The sequence below is a fragment of the Mytilus californianus genome, unplaced genomic scaffold (genome assembly GCF_021869535.1).
Source record: "Mytilus californianus isolate M0D057914Y unplaced genomic scaffold, xbMytCali1.0.p SCAF_8, whole genome shotgun sequence".
Taxonomy (NCBI): domain Eukaryota; kingdom Metazoa; phylum Mollusca; class Bivalvia; order Mytilida; family Mytilidae; genus Mytilus; species Mytilus californianus.
Genome location: NW_026262734.1, coordinates 94,632,939 through 94,651,710, shown reverse-complemented (window position 1 = coordinate 94,651,710; position 18,772 = coordinate 94,632,939). Strand labels below are relative to the sequence as shown.

At 32.6% G+C, this 18,772-nt stretch overlaps 1 protein-coding gene across 4 annotated transcripts in view; it reads left to right on the top strand.

Moving 5' to 3' along the window:
* LOC127711025 (uncharacterized) overlaps positions 1-18,772 on the top strand; it is a 35,183-nt gene that overhangs the window by 8,972 nt on the left and 7,439 nt on the right. Inside the window, exons 6-19 of one of the 4 annotated variants that reach the window (XM_052216966.1) lie at positions 340-449; positions 1,082-1,182; positions 2,222-2,316; positions 3,546-3,658; positions 4,863-4,987; positions 5,984-6,070; positions 6,578-6,750; positions 7,749-7,844; positions 8,691-8,819; positions 10,333-10,479; positions 11,833-11,920; positions 13,340-13,446; positions 16,685-16,835; positions 17,303-17,452. In XM_052216966.1, the coding sequence (XP_052072926.1) occupies positions 340-449; positions 1,082-1,182; positions 2,222-2,316; positions 3,546-3,658; positions 4,863-4,987; positions 5,984-6,070; positions 6,578-6,750; positions 7,749-7,844; positions 8,691-8,819; positions 10,333-10,479; positions 11,833-11,920; positions 13,340-13,446; positions 16,685-16,835; positions 17,303-17,452 (1,672 nt within the window). Of the gene's footprint in view, positions 1-339; positions 450-1,081; positions 1,183-2,221; positions 2,317-3,545; positions 3,659-4,862; positions 4,988-5,983; positions 6,071-6,577; positions 6,751-6,918; positions 7,213-7,748; positions 7,845-8,690; positions 8,820-10,332; positions 10,480-11,832; positions 11,921-13,339; positions 13,447-16,684; positions 16,836-17,299; positions 17,453-18,772 lie in introns of those variants that run through there. The other 3 variants (XM_052216965.1, XM_052216967.1, XM_052216968.1) reach the window with 3 other exon arrangements.

The window sequence follows — 18,772 nt, the reverse complement described above, 5'->3', positions numbered from 1 at the left end:
ATAAATTAGGCCGTAAGTTTCCACGTTTGTATTGTATCATTTTTTTTTATGTCAAGAGCTTTTATAGTCAACTATAAGGTTTGAATTTACTCATTGTTTAAAGCCGAACGGTTACCTAAAATTGCTTACATCCACTTCATGTGAAATGTATTGTATAAGGATATCATTGGCAATCATATTACATCTCCTTATTTCTATATACGAAGTTCATTTTGATTAGAATGGCATATTTTCCTAGTATCATGCTCCTGGAATTTGACGACATTAAGGGAAGGTCTTGTTGTCTTGACATGTTGATGTGCTACTTTTCAGATATATTGTTCATATTTTATACTTCAGGACTATATCAATATTAATCAAAATTACAGTGATGGCAGATCGTTCACTTACCTGTCTGACAGACCAAAACAATGGCATAATGAACACGATGTCTGGGCACATGGATTCTGGTGAATATCAATAGCATTGACGATTCCAATTGCGCATTTTGACAATTATTATTATTTAAGTGATGCTCATGGCCGAAATCCAACAGATAATAAAACGTCGAAGAGCTGATGAAAAACAAAAAGGACCAAACGTATAGTCAATTCTAACCAAGGAGTGTATGGTTTACCTCGTTCATGTTTCTAAATATACTAAAAATTAAGGCCTCGTCAACATGCAGTCAACTTTTTCACCATATTTCACGTAAATTGATAACATCTCGTTGTTATCATCTATTTGTTCTTAAATAGTACAGTTTATATTCAAATATTTCAAGAACGATTTATTTTACGATTGTTTGAGCCTTCGTTTTCTGTCTATCGTTTGTATAATATATAATTGAACAAAAGTGGTATGATTGCCAAAATGAAAGTATTATCCGGAGTTCAAAGTAAGGGGAATTAAGCAATTATACGCAACCATATGGCCTTTTACAATGAATACAACTCAAACGGTACAGACGGCTTTAAAAGGCCCCGACATAAAAGAAAATGAGAATGAATTTAAACCAGAGAGTGTACTACGCAGTGTATCATACTTCTGTCATGGTTTTTATCTTCTTGCTAAGACAAGATAGTATCACATGTACTTGTAGGATGTGGAGTTGGGCAGACCTTGCCATCAAAATACAACATCTTGATCCTGGGAACAAAAATATTACATTGGCTAGCAAAACAAAATTTGGCCTACGACCAGGTATGCGATATCATTTTCTTAAATCATGGTTTATGTTAATAAATGTATCACTATATATTATTGTTTTAAATTTTCAACAAAAACACTTCAAAGCAGTTACTAACGAAGAACTAACGCTATGCTCCGTGTGTTCCGCACACTTCCTTAATAGACTAATTTCAAATAACCGTTTTTTGAATTGTGTGCTATGTTCTGCATACATTTAAACGATTTTCATTGATTGTCGTTCAGATTTAAATAAACTCATCATTGACACCAGAATTAAAAAATATCGTCAGACGCGCGTTTATACTCAAAAGACCCGGCTATCAGTGACGCCCGAATATAAAAACTAAAAGGCCAAGTAGAGTACGTAGTTGGAGGGCATTTTCGACCAACTATTCTGCAGGTTATGCTAATCTATTTCTGGAGTACAAAAATCCTTGAATATTTGTAAATACTACACTAATTTCAATAGTTATTAACTTAGAGTCAGAATATTTTATCAAAATTTCTTTTTTCTTCTTACAGAGAGATTCGACGTTAAACTATGAAAAAGAGAGAAAAATCGCTTAGTGTACACAATCAATTTTTTATTCAATATTTTACAAAACGTTTTAGATTGAATCCTTATGACGGACGTTTCGTGTTTTCACGGCGCATTTGTATATGACTACTATTCTAAATCTAGAAGTTTAGAAAATCAGTTGGTAACTTCAACATGTTCAAAGAGAGACGAAGTATAGTTTACAATACCGACTTATTTTATGAACAAGGATAATATTCTGACTGAAACATGCATATACACAGTATGAAATGGGCGTATGAAAACAATACAAAAAGAAAAACGAATCATATGTTTACCATTAACACCGGTACAGTGATACATACAACAATATTGCATAATTCTTTCGATTACAATTTATGATAAAATAATGATAAGATGATCAACCCAACTAAATACAATATAAATAAATTGTGCAGTAGGATTATAAAACTGACGAAAACATTATTTTGACAAGTTAAAGAAGTTTCTGGTTGATCTATTTATGTTTTTAAGGTCACTATAATGCGGTCAATCCAACAGCTGTCAGATTTAATCGTCAAGGCGGTTATTTCCGGTTTGTCAATGTTATGTCTGAACTCGACGAACCGGTAAGCATACTTCCTTTCACTTTTCCTATCATTATCATGTATCGGTTGGCCTGTTTAGCCTGTTAGCCATTTTTTCTTAAAACGTCCTGTACCAAGTCAGGAATATGACAGCTGTTATCAAATAGTCCATTTCTATGTATGTTGGCGTTTGTTTTTGTTGCACTTCAGTGTTTCTGTTGTTCCGTTGTTTTCCTCTTATGGTTGATGTGTTTCCCTCGGTTTTAGTTTGTAACCGGATTTGTTTTCTTTCAATCGATTTATGACTTTTGATCAGCGGTATACTACTGTTGCCTTTATTCATCGAAACTCCACATTAGTATAATGTATGCCTTACAAAAATATGAGCTGTTATATCGGCAGTCTATTTTGGGTGTTCCTTTGCACAATAGGGTTTTTGTTCTTTTTTCATAGTGACTTTACTACAGGGAGGTTATTCATGGTTCTATTAGAATGAACCTAGATCATGCTGTGTTTTGGTCTTTTCAGCTGAGATTTGACAAGTTGTAGGATTTTGGTCAACTTGGAGACACAGAAAGTTTTATATTATGGATCAAAACAAATAAAAGACAACTCATTCGTCATTGAACTATAAAAACAATAAAAAAATAAAATGATCCATATTTATACTTCGAGAACTTATCTTTTAACATTCTTCTATGCGTTCGTATTTTTTCATTTGCTTGTTGTAAATAAAAAAAAAAAACAAATGGACACGGGTTCTACAACTATCCCAAGTCCTTAAGTTATCATTTGATAGAAACATGACCTTAATTCTTTACATATTGCAAAAGTAAAAGCTATGCGTAGAAACTATTTTGTTAAATATGAACTACTTTCTTGTATGGTCTTTCTAATCGGTCCCGAATCAGTGATTCCATACCTGAATGCAAAATATGCTATACTTATGAAATAACAAACAATTCATGGATTGATTGATTGATTTTGTTTGTAAAAATATGAAGGGGCTTGGCTAAGCCTGACTGCAATTCTATACAGTCAAACGAACGACATTCGTCATGAACCTTATTGGCTTACGGAAGAAATCCAAAATAAAATAGGACATCCTGTACCAGTCAAACCTTAGGTTTTAATTAAGTGAAATGTAGACACCTTTTCTGTCCTTTCAAAGTCATAGTTGTTAACTCAGGTATGTTTTAAATACGGACTCAGTTATTGCAGACAGTAACTAACAGAAATGAAATTAACAAACAATTTATTTTAATTTTCAGGGTGAATATTTCGTTGATCGTGAAAATGGTGTTTTATATGTATGGCCAAGTAAAGATGCACCTTACACAGAAAAAGACCAAATACATGCTTCGATAGTTCCGACATGCATTGAGTATGATTGCTTTATTAGAACACATATAATATTATTACATTATTTCGTTTTTTGTACAAAACCTGTTATTTTCGGGAAATGTGATCCGAACTTAAACTAAAACTAACTGAATTTCTGACTTCATTTAAAAGATTGAACAGCAAAAGGAAATGATACCAAATTCTGATCTGCTTGAGAAATACCGTTTTTGCAATAAAAGAAAAATCACAGGCATGGAATTGAAGTGCTATGAAAGAGCAAGGTATAGATAGGTCTCGATAAGATGTAATTTGAGTTTAAATTGTTTTGACTGCCTTTTGGAGGGTATACTGCTGATTTTCCTTTTAGACTAAACAAATTGAAACATGTTTTGATTACAAACAAGTTGGATAAAAAATCTTTACTAGATTATGGTGTTCAAGAAAGGCTACAAAAATTTTAAATTGTTCAGAAAACAACTTTTCTAAAGTCTATTAGACAGTAAATCAAGTTGAATTTGGCTGATTTATGAAAGAATTTGTTCACTTTGACCAAAATGGTGATAAATGGGAAGTAACACTTGCTCAAATTGTGTCAATCAAAACCTATTATACTGCATCGCATCTACATTGTAAAAAAACGGTGTTGACAGTACAATAACAGAGCTTATATTGTTTTAAGAATATTTACTGCATCTATATGATCAATACTTTGTTTGAAAAAGATTTACGTTTGGAAAAAGTTACACTAAATATATCAATAAGAGAAGATGTAGGGATTGTGATATTTGGACAGCAACCCAACGCCACAAATGGTAACACATGTGTAATGTACACACATCAAAAAATATTCCCCTTAATTTGGTTTGATAGAAATAAGCACTAAACACTAGGGCCTAAACTTTCCACGAGCTTAGGATCTCAATTCATGCGAGGGATGAATAACTAGAGACGTTTACCCTGTCAGGACATGGTTATGATAATTTCTAGTTCAGATAATTCCAATTTGTTTACTGCAATACGTATCTGTGCCTAGACTAAACACTTTCCTGTTTGTCCATAAGCTCTGATAGCATACCTTCATTTTGGATACTTGAAGGTAGCATATTTCATACATATGACAACCATTAAAGTTCACTTTATCTAGCTATTTAATAAGATTGCGGCATATTCTTTGTTATACTGTAGTAAAGATGAAATTTGTACTTGAAATAATCTAATGTGAAAATTTCTTTTAATAAATACAGTATAATATGGAGTTCTTCGAATATTGTACTAGAAGGTTTTGTAGTTGAAGCCTGTCGACAAAATGGTTTACATGCAAACAAGGTACAAAACCTCACAATAACACGTATGAAGATTCAAAATACAGGTAGAGTAATATATTTTACTAATCATGTACAGCGTCAAATGGCAATTGTTCCATCGAGGGTTAATACAAAAATTACTTTGATATTAATAAATCACATATACGTATTTTAAGTGGAGGATTCCGGATCTGAAAATATGATGCAGTCCTTTTGAATAATAAAAACCTTTTAAATCTCTTTCAAAAGTATAAAAAAAATGCACCGATTCTTCTTCACGATTACGGCACTAACAACGAATTGCAATTAACAGATGCGGATTTGCTTAAAATATCTTAATAAAAACACAACGAAGATATCGATAACAACATTTTGATTTAGCGCGCATGGAATTTCTTTTTAAGGTAGATAGGGTGTCTTCTTCCATCTTGAATTTTAAAATACAAGAAAACAATCGGTCTAGATCTTTGATAAAAGGTGCAAATTTTGAGAGTAGTAGGTAATTTAGGTGTAAGAATTTTCATTTCAATAGAGAAAATGATATATTTGTCATATTTATGGTTGTATTTTACAGAAAAACAGAATACTTTTGTTTGATTCTATTTTTTCCAACTTTGCCTCATAAGGGGAGGCAACTCAAATATAAGGGCAGATAATTCAGATAAAGTTACTTTTACAATAGAATGTGTTAGTAATTTACATATTTTATTATGTAGCAAGAAAACGGGTCCCGTGACCTCATTTTTTCTTTTTCTTATCTGAAAGCATACTATTAGAGCCATCTTCTCATATTTTATCTCAAAATTCTATGGTGTAGGTTTCGTTTTATGGCAGAAAATTGGGTTTTCCATGCATAATCTATACAAAATCTGTTAATTTTGCACAACCTGTAGCGTGAAAATAAGCCCCGTGACCCATTCTTTTTATTATTTTTCTTTAAAAAGCATGATATAACCTACTATTTGGCAAATTATTAAAAAATTCTATGGATTATAATTTAGACACCCCATCTACCTTAAGTCCTTTTAGTTGTCTCAAATACTTTCCCACGTACATTTTAGGATCAGATAGTATATCCTGTAAAGGAAACAACATTAAAGTCAACTTATGTGATATTCGAAATGGTGATGGTGGAATAAGTATTTCTGGTAGGTACTCATAATGTCTGATGACATATTCCTTTTCTTTTGTGTCAGCTAGTTGCTGCAATGTTTACAATTTTTCTATATTTTCTATATTGTTGTCTTTCCTTTGAATACTACTAAACAAAGAATAAGCTTCTTACAATCGGCAATATTATCTGACTACATTAACTACTTGAACTTGTTTTCTCCAATAACTAGTTGAGAGTGACACCGCATGACCAGAAAACATGACTATATATTATAATGTTTATGTCCCGCTTACGATCGTAGAATAGCTTATTGTTGTTCTGCCTATGCATCTGTTGGTCCGTCCGTCCATAAATCCATTCGTCGTCTGTTCGTCCGTCACTCCTGTGTCAGGTTAAACTTTTGTCAGATGGTTCGATTTGGTGCCACTGATGATTCTTGTGTAGACAAAACGCGAGACACCTAACTCACATAATTCGCGCATTTACTATATACTTTATTTTCCAACAATATTCAAATATTTTTCTCGTCTATTGAATACAGGTGGTGACCAGACTACACTTACGCCATCTGGAAACGAAGTATCGGATAATATCATATCTTACTTTGGTAGAGTGGAATATGTAGGGAGTGACGGTATAAGTGTTGATGGAGTTGGTATACACGTGCATCACAATACTTTGTTCAAAGGATCATACAAAGGAATTGACATTAGAGTAAGTATATGTTGTATAAAGATACTAATAACAAATAATACAGAACAAATAACAGAAATTATTATCACTAAGTAAGAACAACCAAAACCTCAGAAAAAATAAATCAACAAGCAAAGAAAAGCAATGAATAACAGCATATTGAAATGTTTTTTTATGATTTTGTTTCAGTGAGATACGTTGGTGTTTTTGACCGGATTTCCTTGTTAGAGGGTTGCTGCTCACAAGGAAGCTATTAAACTTAGAGTTTCAAGTGATGAAGTTGAAATCATCCCTTCGTATGTTTTACGGACGCCATCACGGGTTGGGTGATCGTTATTAAATATCCGTTTCACAGATGATAGCGGATATGTTCCTCAAGTTGTAACTGCAATCCCGTCCCCTTTTGACGAATATTACCGGGTTTGTACTGACATGAGCAGCACGACGAGTGCCACATGTGGAGCAGGATCTGATCACCCTTCCGGAGCAAGGACTATTGTTTGTGTGTTGGTCTTTTTCTTTTTAATCTAATGGTGTTGTCAGTTTAATTCCGACTAATGAGTTTGAATGTCCCTCTGTTATCTTTCGTCGCTCTTTTACACAATTTGAAAATATACTAATTCATATTTAGTTGATAAAGAGAAATGACATGAACATATTATTGTATTTGCTAAAATTTCTAGATTTACCCGAACGAATTGCAAAATATAGGATAGGAAACTAGATTATGCATGTAGGCTGAAGTTCAGAGGTTAACATTGCTTGATTAAAACTAGAAATCAAAGGAGCGACACCAAAGAAAAATCGTCATGCATCTGCATATATACTGTTTAGAAAATCAAACTCCAGGACTTTCTCCTAATTTTCCATCTTAGTATCAATTTCAAATGACTGTAAATTACTTATGATACGTTTCTAAACATTGAGATTGATGTTCTGTAATAATATGTAGGTACACATCTCTGGTTAAGAATGCAATATATAGTTTTAGACATATTCTAGTATGCATACGATTTCAGGGAAATGATCACATATTCGAGTACAACCATATATCTAAAATGTGCTTAAAAGCAAGTGATTGTGGAGCTATTCAGTCTGGACGCCATTTTTCATGGGTAAGGAATCCGTAGCTTGATTTAGAGTTTAAATGATATTTTTTGGTGAAAAATCGATTACTAAATACAAAGCTAAAAACTATAAAATTTGGTAACAAATCGCGACTTCTAAGAAGTTTCACGTTAATTATGTTTAAAGTGAGATAGGTCTGAGTTCCATCATCAAAGATTTGTTCCAAAATAAAAACGGTAAAACGATTTATTTTTGTAGCATCTAAATCAGTATCATAGTGGAGTGATTCAAATATCAGGAAACAAAAAAATAGTGACAATATGAAAATGATACAATATGAAAGTAATAGTGTTAAAATGGTGACAATGCGATAGAAACAAAATGTCACAATTCTAACAGAAAAGCAACGATATCAAAATGTAAAAAATTCCTAAAATTGGCATAAGAAAACATAGCTATAGGATAAGAAGACAAGGAAGGGAAGTTTCTTGTCGATTTCTCTTTGGAAAAGATCCTTTCCGAATGTGCAGTTTTTTTCACTATGAGTTATATTTAATTACGCAGCCAAATCCAGTGCCAAACACGTTTTGGGAGATTGTCCCGATATTTTCACTGTACAAAACATCTTTCTATAACTTTAGGAAGTTGAAGCAACCTTTACAGAGATAAAATTCCCGCTTTTATCAAATAGCCCTTCTAGTATTAGCAGCAATTCAAGATTTACATATCAAACCGTGACACCAGACCAGGATTCTCTAATTCGTTATGTTTTATATCAGTAAAGACATAATAGCCATTGAGTTTTAAGCAATCAATTTATCAATAATGTTAATAGTGTTAAGGTTACAATTATAAAGTAACATTTAAATGAAAAACTATATCATAATTTGTAGAGAGGTAATGTTATAAGATACAATCATATCCAAGATACACGACGACTGGTTCCTGGTGCCGACGTCAGAGGTATAATGCTGGACGACCAACTTTCAGGTGTACTGATAGAACACAACGTTTTTAATCATGTATGTCATTAAACAAAATGATTTCCATAAAGTAAATAATAAGAATACGCCAAATATATGGCTTAAAGTACATGTATATGATTTAAAAGCAAGGAGCAATAAAAAAAAATGTATAAGTCAATAATAATCAAACAAAACCATGGCTGAAAGAACGTCTTTATAAAAAAGACAACATATGTAGAAAAATAACGATTAAGCTGCGAGGGAAAAAGTATGTGGAAACATCAAGGGCTGTTTAATCTCGTAAAAATATGTTTGAACAGTGTAACACTCGAAAATCTCGAAATCTATAAAATCAAGCGTATTTACTAATTAATGGAAGACTATTCATTATCAATTCGTACAGCTCACCGTCAAGATTTATTGTTTGATTTCGTAATTCATGTTTTCTTTTTTAACGACGTTTCATCCCCTTCCTTAAGTTTTTCGTACTGATTATATTTTAATATTTTTTGTTATTTTGAAATGCATTTAGAATGATTTTCAGTAACTAACATCACGTTAAAAGATCAATCATTTGAAATTAAGACAACACCATAGAGACAATACATAATAATTCAAATACAACATGAACAAAAAACAAACAAAATTCAAGAAAATTCTACACGAAAACACATTTTCACTATACAAAACCTCCATCTTACTACAGACTTGAAAGGCAATAAATCTTATATGAGACTGACAAAGGACGCTAAAGCTAACCCATTCACTAACATGGACTTTAAAATCGCCCAATTCGCTAACATATGACTCCAAAAACACACAATTCACTAACAATGTAAAACAACACCGTCCAATTTACTAATAAAAGACGCAAAAACCATCTTATTCATTTCATTACAATGGAAACAACAAATAGTACATATCAAGGAATAACTCCTAGTAAAAAGGTGCACTTATGGTGTGAAGGTAGTGATATTTCTATTTCAGAAGAGTTTATTTTATTTCTAACATCAGTTTATATCGGTCTATAATGTCTCGAAAAAAAGGGAAAAGAAACAAAGGATTCAATTTTACATCATAAGTCGAATGAAAATAGACAACCCCATGCACAAGAAAAAATACGATGAAAAAGGAAACTGTCCACTAAACCATTCATAGCAAATGAACTCATCAGAGATACTTGGATTAAAATATCATACGCCAACGCACATTTCGTCTACATAAGATAAACCAGTGACGCTCGCAAAAAGGGTCATATAAAGTACGAAATCGAAGAGTAAGTTAAAGTTTAAGTAACACAAACCTAACCAAATATCGAGGTTGGACTCAGTTGTCAAGGAATAATTAGTAGTTTTTGGTTGACAAAATGCACCTTTCGCATTACATGTACAAGTTGTAATTAAAAGTAAAGATTTGGTGATGTCACAAGCGAAAAAAGAGAGGGTTTATAGCTAGGATAAATAAAACAACGAATATTTTTTATTTTTAGCGTATAGCTTAAAATACAGATGTAGATATATAATTTAATTTCTCATCTGGATGTCAAATATCAACTTCCTGTCTATTTCAGAACGACGTTCATGTAAACATCGGAGGTGGTAGGGACAACATTGTACATCAAAATATATTTTACAATACAACACAGTATTCTATGCAGTTAGATGCAAGAGGAGCGAATGGGAAATGGCATACATCGGATATGTTAAGATATTTAAATGTATACAATTTCGGAGTTAACATCTGATGTTTAATGTCATCTGCATGTTTCTAATTAAGAATGTATTAGTTTGTCAATATATAACTCCTCTCTTATTCATGTATTCAAGATCCTTGATGGATTAAAGTTTTGAGCAGCGTTCTCGACGAAGGTAGATTTATAAATTTTAAGCGTTTCTGACGCACGAAATTTATAAAGTGTTATATTCATTTCAATATGTACACACCGTTATAAGTGACACATAACACATAAGTGATTAATTGTTGTTCGTTCAACGTCAATATTACTTTAAATGTATTTTAGTCCTGGAGAAGTTTGCATGATATGTTCAGATTTCTCGCTGTATTGAAGACCCATTGGTGGCCTTCTGCTGTTTTCTGTTCTTTGGTCGGGTTGTTGTCTCTTTGCCACATTCCCCATTTCCATTCTCAATTTTATTATCAGATACTATCCCTGATGTTGTTTGTGTCATGCTTAAAACACTAAACGATTGGTTGTTCTATTCTGTTATTCTGTGCAGGTCCTACTTCTTGAATCTCGATAATGTGCAATGCATAAAATAAACTTTTTACTATTGTGTATGTTGCATTATAACTACTGCTTAAAACATCAATAGACGGTATTTTTGAATCTGGCAATAAAGTAATCAAGTGAACTATCGCCCCTTTCTTTGGAAAAATGACAAATGACAAAATGGGACTTCAAAGTAATTAAGCGAACGCAACCAAACAATACCCACCTTATAAATCTTGATATTAAAGATTTTAAGATTCGAAACATAGAAAATAAAGTGCACTTTATTTATCTCAATGCTTATAATTTTAATCCTGGTATGTATAATGAGTTTATCAGCAGCGTAATAGATGTGGAATCAGTTTATGGAAACAGTAATCTAACAATTTTACAAAACAATATACAAATGGAGTCCATAGTACGATATTAAAAGAGGTTGAAGATAACAAGAGAAATCCAAAACTCAAAAGTCGAAGAAAACCTGACAACTCCATGACAAAAAAATGAAAAACGGCAAAAAGACGAACAAGACCAAAATCACTACATAGAAACCATAAGACTGAAAACATGAACCCCATAAAAAAAACAGAAATGAACTCAGGTACTCTTGTATGGTTAGGATGCAGGTGTAAAAGTGGCATCATCGTATAACAAGTTTGTATTTCGTTTATGTACAAAAAGTGTCGTTTAAAATAATACATGCATTACTGTAAAAAAAAAATCAAACCAATAAATTGAATTTAAAGTTTCAGATTTGTCTGTACCAGATCTGAATATTATTAATCATGATTAATTCTGCAATTTTACCTTGTAAGCCTTTTGATTTTTTTCTTGTTCCAGAAAATACCTTACACTAATAGTCTATGGAGCAAAAGGTATCCAAAGTTAGCATCTATAATGTCCGAACATAACCCAGGAAATCCCGTTGGTAAGACCAATTTCATTTACTAAATTGTAACGTTCTTAGTTTTGATTTAATGTTAATCAAACATTTCCAATATTTTTTCATGAAATTTTGATAACAATATTATTATTAACGATATCAATACATTGATCCAGTCATTGAATTGCGAAATATTGTGTTTATGTCATGATTTATTGATGGTATGTTTTATAGAGGAGGTATCTTTTTTTATTGTTATTTGAGAAAGGTCATGGCAAATTTCCACTGAATTTATTTTATGCAAATTTCATTTTCAAATAGTATTTCAATCTTTATTTTATCACAGTATCATAGTTCCGTGTGTGTACTTCCAATTACTAACAATAGCATAACTTACATTTGAACAAATGCTTAAAAATATGTCTTTTGGATGGTGCCTCATTGTCGTGTAACCGATATATCATTTATTTCATGTGAAATATAAGACTTACAATTTGTGTTGTATATCTATATGTATGTTTACATAATTATGACTGCTGTATCCCAATTGTTTCACGTTAACCAATTATGACTGTTTGTGTTGCTCACATAATTTTGTCAATATAAGAACGAAACTATAAACAACTGTCATACAAGTTAGAGGTTTAACCCACAAATTTCGTCAGAAAATACCTGTACCAAGTCAGGAATATGACAGTTGTTTTCCATTTGTTCCGTTGGGTTATATAGTCAAGGTTTTTGTTTTTCAGGTTTGATGAACTCCCCCTTTTCGAATTTACCTTCAGTTGGAGTTCAGTATTTTTGTTAGAGTGGGTGACGCATATTCGCCGCAAAATTCGTTCATTTCCACCTACATCCGACCTACATTCGAATATTTGAAACTTTTTATGTAGGTTTCAGAATGTTTACTGTATGAAAAAAATGTTTGATAAAGGAATTCTCTTCAAAACATTGATTAAATGTTTTAAAAATGAACGCAAACGCAAGAGGAAATCAAGTTGTTCTTGTACCATGGGGGACACATTTTCGCCGCAATGTATGATATGAACATTCCTCATTATGCTTGTATATAATAAAAACAATTGTTTGCAATTACATGAATTAGCTTGAGAGATCATTCCTATACGATATTTCTAACAAATATTTATTTTATGACTGCGCATACGTGCCATATAAATCTTACATAGTTGCCAAAATCGTTCAAAAACACCTGCTTATTTCTTTATATGTGCGAATAACATTGGAAATGGGGTAAAAAGGAATATCAACAGTTCAAACATTACAAACAGCGTTTAGCATCTATTTAGGCAAGTATTGGGGAAAGGAACACGACATTTACAGAAAAAATTGGAAAAACGGCGAAAATGTGTCCACGGCGAATATGCGCCACCCACTCTACCAGTAATAATTTTTTAAATGCTATTTATGTGAAACGAATAAACTTTTTGTTTCATTGTTTGAAAGGAAACCAAGTTACAGAAAACATATTTTTGGCAGTTGGTTACCCACACTTTCAAACATATGGTAAAAAATTCCAAAGTGACTGGTTCAACGTTTCGAACAATATCTATGTAAGTGGTATTTAATAAAAATTTAGTGTTTGATTCTGGAATTGTTCCAAATGTATGGCTTATTGGTATCATAAAGCCGTTATTTAAAAACAAGGGGGATCCAAATAATTTGGATAATTACCGAGCTATTTGTCTTACATCGAATTTAGGAAAAGTGTTCATCTCTATACTTAATTCAAGACTTAATGCTCTGTCAGACGAGATCGGGATTATAACTGATGCCCAGGGTTGTTTTCGAAAGGGGTATTCTGTCCAAGATAGTATGTTTGTCATGCATGCTTTAATTTCACTGTATTTGAGTTCGGGAAAGAAATTATTTTACGCTTTTGTAGATTTTAGAAAAGCTTTTGACACAGTGTGGAGGGTGGGACTATGGCAAAAACTATTAAAATATAACATTGGTGGGAAAATGTTTAAAGTTATATTGAGCATGTATACAGATATTAAGTCTTGTGTTAAAAATGGAGACTAAAAACAGATTTTTTCCCATGTGAGGTAGGTGTAAGACAGGGAGAAAAAATGTCATCCTTTCTCTTTGCCTTATACCTGAATGACTTGGAGGAATATCTAGATGAAAACTCTGTGGATGGTCTAAAATTTATAAATGAAAAAATTACAGAGAATCTTGATTTGTATATCAAGTTATTTATTCTTCTGTTCGCCGATGACACAATTATTTTTGCGGAGTCGGCAGAAGGGTTACAAAAGGCTCTGGATGTGTTTGAGCAATATTGTTTTGAGTGGAAACTCACTGTTAATTTATCAAAAAACAAAGATTGTGATTTTTTCAAAGAGAAAGTTTAATAAGAATGTTACTTTTAAACTATGTAATGAAATTATTGAAATTAAAGATTCATATGTTTATCTTGGTCTGCTGTTTAATTACAACGGAAATTTCTTTCAAGCTCGGAAAAAATTGGTAGACCAAGCTCAAAAAGCACTTTATGCTCATTACAAGAAGATACAAAATATCTCACTTCCGATTGATTTACAGTTAAAATTATTTGATGCATTGGTGGTTCCTATTTTGACCTGTTCCTCGGAAATATGGGGGTTTGAAAATAAAAATAATAATGAAAAATTACATCTACAGTTTTGTAAGCGCATTTTGGGGGTGCGATCATCTACGCCAAACTGCAAATCAAGTTAAAAATGGTATGTTTTTGGCACAAGCTAGCAACAAATGATAAAAAAACTATCGGGTAAACTGTATAAGTTACTTAAGTACATGCATGAGCATGAAGGTTATAATTTCAAGTGGTTTAACTATGTAAAATCTGTGTTTAATGATTGTGGCTTTTGTGAACTATATAATATTCCGGGGCAAGTTGATTATAATTATATTAAAAGTAATGTAAGGCAGCGTCTCCAAGACCAGTTTATTCAAAAATGGTTCTCTGATATAAACAACTCATCAAGGGGGGATTTTATTTACACTTTAAGGACGAGTTTTGCTTAGAACCATATCTGTTAAAATTAAGGCGGGGTCATAGAGTAAATATATGTAAATTAAGGGTATGTAATACAAAGTTTCCCATCGAAACAGGAAGATGGAGAAATGGACCGCGAAATCAGAGAATTTGTCCACTTTGTAAAGCTGGTCTTGGGGATGTATACCACTATATATGTAAATGTACCAATTGTGAAGTTAATGATTTAAGGGGGAAGACAACAAATGGAAGTTTTTAACGACCTTGACTGGCTATACAGCCCTTGCACGGTCGGAAGGGGGAAGTTCATACCTCCATATTATTTAAAATATCTAAATGAAAAAGAAGTACTAGGCATGCTTAAATATTGTAATAGTAATGTGCTGTCTAAGCTGTCAATTTTTATTCAAAAGGTAGAAAAGATGCTTGTCATATTTTAAACTGTAATAAACAAAGACTTATTTCTGAAGATGTATAATTCAACAATGTATACTGTTTGTATTATGAACTATGTTGTAATTAATATTGTGTATAATATGCTCCTGTTACGCAGTCTTCTGCGGCTGAGTTTTCTTTGATAAACTATGAAACTATGAAACTAAAAAAAAATGCTTAATTTTCTTGTCTCTAACCAAGGAAAACAAGTTGTATAGATAATTTGGAATAGTGGATATATAAATTTATTTTTGGTAAACGAGTTTAAATTATTTCTATTTATCTAATGTCAATATTCGGAGTAATGAAAACACATTTAGGAAACCTAAATGTCAAACATAATTTTACCAATCAATATCATTCAACATAACACATTGAGTGGCTCTAGATTCAAAGCAGATAGAAATGATTTTATAATTGTGAACGTTGGATTTACAGAAAATGATCGCGCATCGGTATATAAATTAGGATAAGCAGGCCCATGACTGGACGAATTCAAGACATTTAAACTTTGTATACCCTTTGGTGCTCTGGAACTCTGAAGCATGAAAAATTATCGTTCAACATGTACATCCTGTCATGTATACATGTATCAACGTATACTACTCCGGAAACATGCAGGTTCTGGCAATTTCAGTGCAGATAGCACTTTAAAAGCATCGTTAACGGTTTAGATAATCTAGACAGGCTCACCACAACTCACGCAAACGTCAATCTCACCGCGCCTTACAACGTAGAACCGATGACTTATCACAAGCACCTCACACATCGGGATCATATTCACCACGAAACGTACATCGGGATCATATTCAACACGAACACGCACATCGGGATCATATTCAACACGAACACGCACATCGGGATCATATTCAACACAAACACGCACATTGGGATCATATTCACCACGAATACGCACATCGGGTTCATATTCTTCACGAACACAAACGTTTGGAACGCAACCACCATTACCGCACACATCGAGACAACCATATCACGAAACTCGGTATACCCATACACAATATGATTATAAACGCAGAGACATAGAGATCGAATCTGTTCGGAGCCTTACATTGTCTTGTATCAGTACAGGAAAATGTCATACATTGCAATGCCACCAGCAGCAACCCAAAGACCTGTTCACTGTTGTGTTTATCTTATAAAACCACTATCAGTATACAAATCAAGGTGAAAAGCTTCAAATGGTGCGAGTTTCAGAGCAAGACAAAGGAAGCATAATTAATATTTCTTTGAGAAAGTGCTTATATTCCCCAAAATATCTTAATAAAAAACACTTATAGAATAGTTCTGTAAAGATATTACTACATAAGGCACACAGCCTTTTTAATTTCGTAATTTTCAACTTTATGTCGTAGATTTCTGATGTGGGAAGTTTTTCTGCTCCTCGATATGGTAATTTCAAACCAGGGTGTCTTTTAAAAGATTTTGTCAATCAGACAAATTTCCAGGATCCAGTTCTTCCTAATCAAGTCGGGCCTCGGAACAAAGTCGGTCCAATTCATATACGTAAGCATTTAAGATATGAATTCACAGTTTTATTTTTTACTTCTGACCTTGAATATGCCTTTGGTATCTACCGCCTCTCTCTTAGAATCTAATGAATACTCTGTAAAATGTTCATGAGTGACACCTAAGCTATTTGATTGGTTTAAAATGTCCAAAAACAAGGGAAATTCAACGAATAGTTTGACGTTTCATTTTGGGTTACACACAATGAAATTACATTATGATTCTGAAACGGCGAATTGTGGTGGTCACCTTTCTCAACATATGAGAAGAAAAGTCATTAATTGGTCTTGTGAAATTACAAAATGTCGAATCATCAGAATAAAGTTTACCTATAACCTTTTAAAATTAATTGGTCCATGCGAAATTGATTTTCCGTATTTGTGTATAATAAATTGACAATACCTGCTGATATCAATTAAATATAAAATATTTAATATATTAAATCTATAAATTTTACTAAGTAGAGACTATACAACCAGACACTGGATATCTGAGCGGTAATCCTCCCTCAACTTCAAACTGCGTAGTGAAACCTCCTGCAAAACAACCAACTCCAGTATATCTGCCAGATGGATCCATGCCAAATACTCTGTATAAAGTTCCTGAAAGTAAAGGTTGGTCTACACCTTTGTATTGTTTTTATGTTACCATCTAGATGTTTTTATGTTACCATCTAGATGTTTTTTTGGTTATGGTTACTGTTGACGGTTATATATCTAATTACAGTATAATATACATCTCCTTTTATTATATTTGTTTTAGATGATATGATATTCATAAAAAACCGCGGAGAAAATTGTTAACACACAATAATCATGTATTATAATGAAACCACACAAAAAGAACCATTTCAGTAAATAAATTGCTAAAATGTTTTGAATTATTCAAAACATTGGTGTTGACATAGACAGTCTTCGCAATGTTTGGCATATTTTTTTTTTTACCTGACCCTTATTACAATTGTGTCGACGAAAAGCGCACCTGGCGTACCAAAAAGTAAAATAACAAAAATACTGAACTCCAAGGAAAATTCAAAACGGAAAGTCCCTTATCAAATGGCACAATAAAAAGCTAAAACACATCAAACGAATGGAATACAACTGGCATATTCCTGACTTGGCATTTCTTTATGTAGAAAATGGTGGATGAAACTAAATTATAAGCCTGGTATCTTTGATGAATTTTTTTTATACCACACAAAAATGAGTCAAAAAGACCACTACACAGTAAACCTTAGATTGAAAAAAACATGTTACTAAAACCATGGGTAAACACAGTTGTCACACAAGGGTCAGCAGTTCGTGCTTTGCTGGAGTCACCTGCATGAGAAACTAAGATAATGACAAGATGCGAGTATAGTACAAATACATATAAAAAACCTGCAATATACATGGTCATTTACACATAGTTCAAACATATGTGTTATAGTTAGCACAGTGCTACTTTAACGTAAGAAATGGCTAGTATATAGTAGAATCACAATAAATACAACCTATCCCCAACATTAACTTTAATGGTCGCTTCTTTGCTTCTTTTTGCGTGGTGTCAACGAAAAATAGAAAATATTAAGTAGGCAAAGCAATTTATTGGCATAGAAAAAGTACACTTGAAAGTTAAAAATGATAACTATATTTAATTCCGTTGGGAGGACATAAAAGTTCAGTTTCTTAAGTTATGTCCATAATCGACAACCCTCATACCATTAAAAAAGAGGGACGAAAGATACCAGAGGGACAGTCAAACTCATAGATTGAAAAAAAACTGACAACGCCATGGCTCAAAATAAAAAGACAAACAGACAAATAATAGTACAGAAGACACAACATAGAAAACTAAAGACTAAGCAACACGAACCCCACCAAAAACTGGGGGTGATCTGTACTAATGTTTCTGCACCAGATGCGTATTACGACAATTAATGTCTCTTCATTGAT